General features: G+C 45.9%; 1 protein-coding gene across 1 annotated transcript; it reads left to right on the top strand.

Annotated features, from left to right (window-relative positions):
- Positions 1 to 996: 996 nt before the first annotated feature.
- On the top strand, positions 997 to 3,409 carry LOC119450105 (elongation of very long chain fatty acids protein AAEL008004). The gene is made up of 2 exons (XM_037713470.2): positions 997 to 2,593; positions 2,921 to 3,409. The coding sequence occupies exon 1, from the start codon at positions 1,122 to 1,124 to the stop codon at positions 2,001 to 2,003; it is 882 nt and encodes a 293-aa protein (XP_037569398.1). The 5' UTR covers positions 997 to 1,121; the 3' UTR covers positions 2,004 to 2,593; positions 2,921 to 3,409.
- Positions 3,410 to 8,602: the final 5,193 nt, after the last annotated feature.

Raw genomic sequence — 8,602 nt, forward strand, 5'->3', positions numbered from 1 at the left:
CTTCTAGCGCTTACGCAGTATGAGAGAAGGAGCTGTATCAGAGATTCAATGTGTTATGCCACCAAATCCGAAATACTTCAGCATTTCACTTTGCACTATAGCTGTCGGGATTTGGCAGATTGCCAAGCGCTCAACATGTGTAGCACAGGGGTCGGACTAAAGCAAGTAAAATACGCCAGAAGATATGTAGCCTCGAGTATTACTTCAAGTATTTGAGAAATTCGCACTGACGCAATAATTTATCAGTTCGTTCAATTAAGCACACTCGGTAACAAAATATTTTCTCAGACCGACGGTGCCTATATTGTTAAGAAGCTTCTAGGGTGGCAAACATTCTTATGGGTGTTATATTGTGGCAGGAAGCAAATTAGGAAAGCCCCTTCGGGAAGTTCAGCCAAGGAACGTAACTGGGGGTAATGTTTACGTCACAAAGGCAGAGGCCGGTTCAGAGACTCATACGGACTCTGCGCGCCACGGTTTATAAGGAGCACGCAAACTTATGGAGTCTGCAACCTCACGCCTTTACAACGATAGTGTAGTGATAACACGCACGTTACGGAGCAGAAACATAGACACTTAAATGAGAGCGTCGTAAGACGTGAGAGGTGCGCTAAGGCTGTCATTTACTCCTTTCTTAATGTTTTTTTTGTCCGACCCTGGGAATAATGAAAACTAGATGACGCTTTCAGCCCTTTCTCTTCCTTCGGCTAAACAGGCCCGCAAATTTAAATCTTGGCGACAGGAAAAAAAAAGTACACAAGCCTCATTGTCTTCGAGGCGCAAAACGAGTTAAGCATCGCCCTCGTGTGCGCAGACGTTCCAGGAACACAAAAAAATAAACTGCCCTCCACGGACAAGCGTGCGCACTACGCAAAAAACACCCTTGCCCACGCCGAGTTTCTTTTGTCTGAGGCCAGCGAGGGTTGCGGCTGCTGCGCGCGAGTAGGCATGTCACTGGCATCGCCCGCTCCTGTAATTGAAAGCGGTGATATAAGAGTGAGCGCTATGCATCTCTACCGTTGCTCAGCCCGCTTTCCTTCACCGGGTGGACACACGTGTTTCGCGGGAGTTCTCGAAAGTGTCTGACAGCTCGCTGAGCTGCTACAACAGTGCCTGCCATCATGGAGGAGGGCATCGTGATGCACACCGTACGTCAGCTGATGACCATCAGGGATCCGCGCACCAAGGATTGGAAGCTCCTGCACAATCCCAGCTTCATCGTCCTCCTGTTGGGAGGTTACCTGTACATGGCCAAAGTGTGGGGTCCCAAGTTCATGAAGCATCGGAAACCGTACGAGCTGAAAGGCATCATTCGAACGTACAACCTGTTCCAGGTGCTGTCAAACATCTACTTCTTGTACAGGATCATCTACTACTCCTTCTGGGCGGCCGGTTACAGCCTGTTCTGCCAGGGCCTGACGTACAAAGCCGACGAGAACTCCCGGCATCTCCTGAATGCCTACTACTGGTACTTCCTCGTCCGCGTAGCCGACTTTATGGACACGCTGTTCTTCGTGCTTACCAAGAAATTCTCCCACATATCGGTGCTTCACGTGACCCACCACACCATAGTCGTGTTCAACGGGTGGATGTTTCTGCAGTTTGGCCCCGACGGACAGGCCGTGTTCGGTGTGTGCCTAAACGCCTTCGTGCACATCATCATGTACGTCTACTACTTTCTCGCATCCCTCGGCCCCTCCATCCAGAAATATCTGTGGTGGAAGAGGTACCTGACCCGGATACAGATCGTACAGTTCTTCATAATGATTGTTCACGCGTCTATCCCAATTTTCGTTGACTGCGGTTATCCGGTCGTGTTGCTCTGCATCGGAATTCCACAAGTCATCCTGATCCTGGGCCTCTTCTTGAACTTTTACGTCCAGGCGTACCTTAGCCGCTCGTCAGGCGGTCCTCCCAGTACGCCAGCTCCTCGGCTACAGAGCGAAAATGGACACAGTCACCACGCTAACGGCAACAACGTGGACACGAAGAAAGAGTTGTAGAAAATAGCCCTCACGTCGCGAGCCCTTTTTCCTATTTTCGGTTGTGCAATTTTTGAGACAGAAAGTTCAAATGGGACCTGTAAGCTTTCAGGTGCTGTGGAGCAAACGTCCCGTCTTGTTTTCGTGTTGTGTTTGTGAAGATTTTTGCGAACGCATTTTTTTGGGTGACGCCCTTGGGCCCACTGAACTGTTGCGAGCGTGTCTGAGTGCCTGCTCGAAAGCGACAGGAGAGCGGCAGCACGCGAGCTTTACGCCCGCGTAAAACATCTAACAGAGCGTGTTTTCTATCGCCATAATCGAATTGTGCGTACACATTTCGCCAACGATCACCGTATAGGAGTTACATTACACGTTATTCGTGATATGTGAAGAAGCTACATAGCAGTGTAAATAAGCACGTGTTTAGCAATATACAGCTACAGAGGAAAAAGATTAGCACAAGTGACCGATGACCGGAGCAGGGAAATTTCGGTACGTGGCGCTCTGGTTCCCGTGCACACCGGTATCTATAAAGTGCCAGATGATTCATGTTTGAAAGAGGGAATGCCTGGCACTCTCGTGTTTGGCGTGCAAACGAACAACATAGCCACGTACCGCAATTTATCTGCTTGGGTGATCGGTCACTTGTGCCAATCTTTTTCCGCAGCAGCTGTACAGCATATAAAGCTGCCATATGCACTCTTTGGCACCCTCGTCACTGAGAATGTCTGCACTCTTGATGTATTTGTCTATTTAAAAAAACAAGCCCTGACGCCAAGAGCTTTAATACATCCTGCTACACTGTGATGAGCCAAAGAAACGAAAAAAAAATACCGATAGCAGAGTTCTTGTCTCTTTGTTGAGAGAAATTTTTCACTGTAGTAGTGTACTGAAGATAAAATTTGTTAATGTCGTAACTCCTAAATATGGTTGAAGAGGAAACGCTCTGGCTAGCCTTTTACATTCCTGATATTTAAAGTTGAACCAGCTGGCATATTTTTTGTCGTGTGGTAACTTACGTCAAGATTCAATCGGTCTTCCGAAAACATTGTGTGATGAAAGAAATCATACGAAACGGTAGGACATGATGGTACACGCGTTTACAGGAACGCTATGTTTTACACTATGTGTAATGTGGCATATGAAGGCCGACATTCACACCTAATTGTACATAAGCTTCTTGTACCGACAGCGTTCACGATATTTGTGTCCACCATATTGTTATAAGTTGGACTTTGTTCACAACATCAGCACTGTTACCAGTGCTTGAAGATCTGCTCGTGGCTATACCTTCGTTACGGGGAGAACGAAAAAAGCAGTTTGTGTGTGGAACCGGCATGTACTTTTTAAAAGACAGAAACTGTTTGGTCGTAGTGTTTGTCTCTCAGAACATGTGTGATATGTAAATAAACTGTACATTAGCAAGTAACATCACTCTTTATCGGACAACACCCGCCCACGCTTTCAATTACTGTGGTATTTTAGATATTCAAAAAGGCACATACACACCATTCTGGCCAATCGCGTGGACCGTAGCAGAAACTAGAGAAGAGGTTGCGAGCTTACCGATGGGCTGAATTTGTCTTTCATTTCATTTTCTGAAGGGGCATTGGCGAACGTGTTTAGTTCATCTATGATGGATGACTAAAACTTCTAAATTTCCAAAGTGACCATGTGTTACTGAGTAAACTCAGCATGCATGTCAGAAAACAACATAGTAGCGAAATAGGGGCGGGCGGCGAAGTTATGATAAAATTCTGGCACCGTTTCTTCCTGACGTTACAGCTTGTGGCGACGTGTGGCGACGAATATATATATATATATATATATATATATATATATATATATATATATTCGTATATACATAATCATATCATAAGGAGCCTACAAACATAGACACCAAGGACACTATAGGAGAAATTACGTGTACTTACTAATTGAAATAAAGAAATGATAAATTAATGCAAATGAAAGTGGATGAAAAAACAACTTGCCGCAGGTGGGCAACGATCCCATGTCTTCGATTTCGCGTGCGATGCTCTTACCATTGAGCTACCGTGGCGTCGTTTTCTCATCCACTTTCTGGGGTATAAATTTTTTTACTACTACAACGAGCCCTGGTAGTGTTAGCCAGTGCCACCACTCACAAGCCTAGGCGGTGGATGTCCTTTCTGCCGCAGGCATCAAGAGTACGTGATCTTTTTGGGAGAAGGCAACTGGTTAATATACCCACATATGCTACCTGAAGGCATCAATGTTGCCGGATTCTAGACCCTCGGGCCCCTCAGTTATATATATAACGGAGGGGCCGGAGGGTCTATATATATATATATATATATATATATATATATATATATAGACGATTACACTGCATTTGAAACTTAAGACCATTTAATGTGGAAACCTCTAGAAAAGTTTCACGTAAAAAAATGCTTAAATCACTTAACGGGACACTAAAGGCAAATATTATTTCAACGTGGAATGTTAAAATACCATCACAGAAACCTCGAAACGGCTGTTTCGTGCCAAGAAACGACTTATTTTATGAGAAAATTGCGTCTGAAGCATCCGCGTACCTCTAGCGCCATTCAAATCGCCCGCCCTCCCGGGCGAGGAGTGGTGACGTCATGGTCTCATAGTGACGTTGTGCCGTCGGTGAGTAAAACTCCGCCCACAGACGGCGCTACGGTTTTTTTCTAAAAACGCAGACGCGCGGCAAGAAACAGCCAAAACAGAGCCGCCGGCAGTGTGAAAACGGAAGGAAAAGCGTGCACCGAATTGTAAACATGATGATCGTCGACGCTCGTCGCAATGGTCCTTGTTGACGACACTCGCGATGCTGACCTCGATTTCAGCGATTTAAGCTCCGTTGAGTGTGACATGCGGCTGGGGACTCGCGCTGCCGGCGTCGTTGCGTACTACGACGGCGACCTCGACACCGGCTTTTCCGAGCGCGAAAGCAGCGAGGACTCCAGCAATGCGACGTCGGGCGGCGAAGCTGGTCACCATCTGGACATGGCGTCGCGCACCGTCTGGACATGGCGTTCGGTCATCCCGCGACATCACATGGACGGGGCATTCTCTGCTGCTTGCAATTTCAAGTGCGAGTTTAGCGAGCCAGCAACACCAGCGCAGCACTACACGATAACGGAACTACTGAAACTCAAAAGCGCGCTGCTCAGAGTCGAGCGAAAACGAAACCTTTACACCGCCCATGTCGTTATCTAGGGTAGCGCCAAAAAGTTATTTTTTCTAAGAATCTAATAAAAGCAGACAAGTAGCATTTTCTTGCGTCTTATAATCCAATGAAATCATCTTTTTAATCCGAGTGGTTGAGTACTATAGTGACAATTTTTTTGAGGAGTGCCTTCGTCATCGGGTAAGTACCTGAATGTGCCTGGGGAGCCTCTTATCATGCTCTGTACTTACCTCAATTTCTCGATTACTAAAGCTCTGTTCGCGATTATACTGACGCCTTCGACGTTCTAGAGCAATACTATATCACTTTAGCTTGACTTTTTATTTGCCTTTAGTGTCCCTTTAAGATGCCACAATATACTTGACGCCACAGAGGCAGCAGTGAGGGCGTGGTTCGGGCATGGAATTGAAGAAGGGAAGTTTGACATTCGTTACTGTGGAAAAAAAATTAAGCGCTATTAAGTGTACAATGACGGAGAGAGATAGAAAGAGAGAGAGAGAGAGAGATAGAGAAGAAGTAGTAGTAGAAGAAGAAAACGAAGGAGAGGGGCAGGAAGGCAGGGTGGTAAACACCATAACGTGAGAAGGAGGAGTACATAAGCACAACACAGGTGGCAACAAGTAAGCACAACACAGGTGGCAGTAAAGTTGCAGAACTGAAAGCTTTGAGTTGTATTTAAAACACTACAAATAAATTAAAGAAATGCAAAGGCAAACTTCGAATAGATACTTGAGTGCGACATTAAGTGCTTTTCTGAGCGTGAAAGAAGCCCGCGAATACACGCAGTCCTCTCGTCGTCAATGGGCTTATGACCTGCAGGACGATGTACAATTAACCCTGTCTTTCGCCAACCTATTTTATTCTGTTCCTGGTAACTGGCTTGCCTCATTCTACCGCCGTATCCTCTGCCACCCTCAACTGCGTTTACTACTCTTTGGCTTCTCTATCATCCCGTGAACTGCTAAACGCAACCTGTTTTTCTTAAGCTACCCGCGTCTCCTCCTTACTCGCTGCTATACTGTCTTCCTTTCTCTCAGCTTTACGTCTATCATGTTTTGTCGCATCGCTTATCATGCGATCCTTAGCTTATCAAGTTCCTTTGGTATCCTCCAACTTTCAGCCAGATAAGTTAGGGACGCGCAGCTTATACGCGGTGTGTCCCAGCTAACGTTAGACAAGCTGTTCAGCGGTAAAAAAACAAAGATTTAGAAAAAAAAAACATGGTGCAAGATGCAATAATAAGACCTGCAGTGTTCGGTCATCAGAGGTCTGACGAATGAACACCGTATAGGTCTTAAAATCCTATCTTGCACCCTGTTTTTAATTTTTTATTTGAACTGCTCGGCTAACGTTAATTAGCTAGGACGCCTTATGTATTTATTTTCAAAGCTGTTGGTAAGTTGCCATTTGTAAGCGTGCTGTGCGCCCTAACTAATTTGCGTTCATCTACGGAGAGTTCCTCTCACAATTCGTGCCCCCTAGTCACTACAAATAAATGCACTCCTTCGAAGCTTCAGTAGGGTTTACTTCATCATTTTTACAGCTCAATTAAAAACAAGTCACTTACTCAATGCTTTCCTTGGTTTCATTGTCTCTTGGCTTCATGTGATTGTTACTATAACAAAAATCGGGCCTCTCAGTTATCCTTCTTCTCATTCGCAGGAGAGCTTATAGTGAGCATTGGACAGTGACGTGTTAACGGGACCACGTGATCGGAGCAGGGGCGGATCCAGGTTTTTTCTGAGGGGGGGGTCAGCTTCTGTCAATGATGACGATGATGATGATGATGATGATGATGATGATGATGATGATAATAGTAGCCTTTATCATTTACCGAAATTCACCGTTTCTGCTCACGATAAACCCGCGTTTTATACGGCTAGAGCAACACCTGTAGCCCGCCGTAGTGGCTCAGTCAGATCAGGCGTCGCGCTGCTGAGCACGAGATCGCGCGATCGAATCCCGGCCGCGGCGGCCACATTTCGACAGAGGCGAAATGCAAAAACGCCCGTGTGCTTGCGTTGTAGTGCACATTAAAGAACCCCAGGTGGTCAAAATTAATCCGGAGTCTTCCACTACGGCGTGCCTCATAATCAGAACTGCTTTTGGCACGTAAAACTCCAGAAAGAGTAAGAAGCCCTATAGCGAAGCCTGGCATCGGTTTCTCCGAGCTTATAGGAAAAGGACGTTACCCAATACAGCCATGTGCTTGGCGGCTGTGCCTGATAATACAGGTTGTTCAAAACTAAGCTTTATGGTTTTCTTAAAATTAGGCACTGGGAGGCACGCGAAGACCACCTGTGCAAATAAGTTATGTGGCCAGGGGGGGCACAAAGTGAGATGATAATTATCGCTGTGAGCAGCCAAATTAACTAAAATTGAATCATTATTTTTTGCCGACTGCAGTAAGTGGGTAAGTTTGTATTGAAAACTTAGAGGCAGTCGTGTTTATACACAGTATCAGTCGGAAGACTTATTCTAGCGGGTTCGTGCTCCGAGATATCCGACTCCAAATTTCAATTGTACTGCGCAGAGTTATCGACTCGACGCGAGAGCGGTTTATGCTTTGCGTTGCTGGGGAAGGGAGGCATTTTTAACAATTTTAGGGCATTGACATCTTGATGGGTGAAGTGTTGTCATGAGATTTGTGCATGACAACACCAAAGCTAAAGCGGCAGTATGAAATATTCGTTAGCATAGCTAAAAAGATTTCTGCTGTTGATGGTGCAGTTGTTGCTTTTGATTTCAATAACACTTACAATAGTTGGAAATCAGCAGTCACTTTATTTGCGTAGCCCAAACAAGGACCATGCCCGGTCGTCTAGTCACCATTACGCACGCGCACTGCCCTCCGGCTTCTCCGCTCGCGCCATTATCTCGGCATGGCAGCTGCCACCATCTTTACAGGCTGCGCGGTCACGTGTTACGACAGCGGTTACGGGTTCTTCGATTTTTTTTATTTCGCCAGCCGTGAGGGGAAGGGGGGCAGTTATTATCTTTGCTAATGCCTCCGCCGCGTTGTCAGACTAAACGCCGCACTGAACAGCCGCGTCACATCAGGGAGGAGCTTTGCGCCGATCCTCACTCTCTTGCATGCGTAATCATGCGAACGACAATTAAAATTTGGAGTTGGATATCTCGGAGCATAGACATGCAAGAAGAATTCTTCCAAGTGAAACTGGGTAGAAACACGACTGCCTATAACTTTTGAATACAGACATACACACTTACTGCAGTCAATAAAAAGTTAATTATTCAATTTTAGTTGATTTGGCTGCTTCCAGCAATAATTATCTCACTTTGTGTCCCCCTGGCCACACAACTTATTTGCGCAGGTGGTCTTCACGTGCCTCCCAGTGCCTAATTTTAAGAAACCCATAAAGCTTAATTTTCAACACCCGGTATATCTAGCCTGTATTGT

This window comes from Dermacentor silvarum, chromosome 4, assembly GCF_013339745.2.
Source record: "Dermacentor silvarum isolate Dsil-2018 chromosome 4, BIME_Dsil_1.4, whole genome shotgun sequence".
Classification (NCBI taxonomy): Eukaryota; Metazoa; Arthropoda; class Arachnida; order Ixodida; family Ixodidae; genus Dermacentor; species Dermacentor silvarum.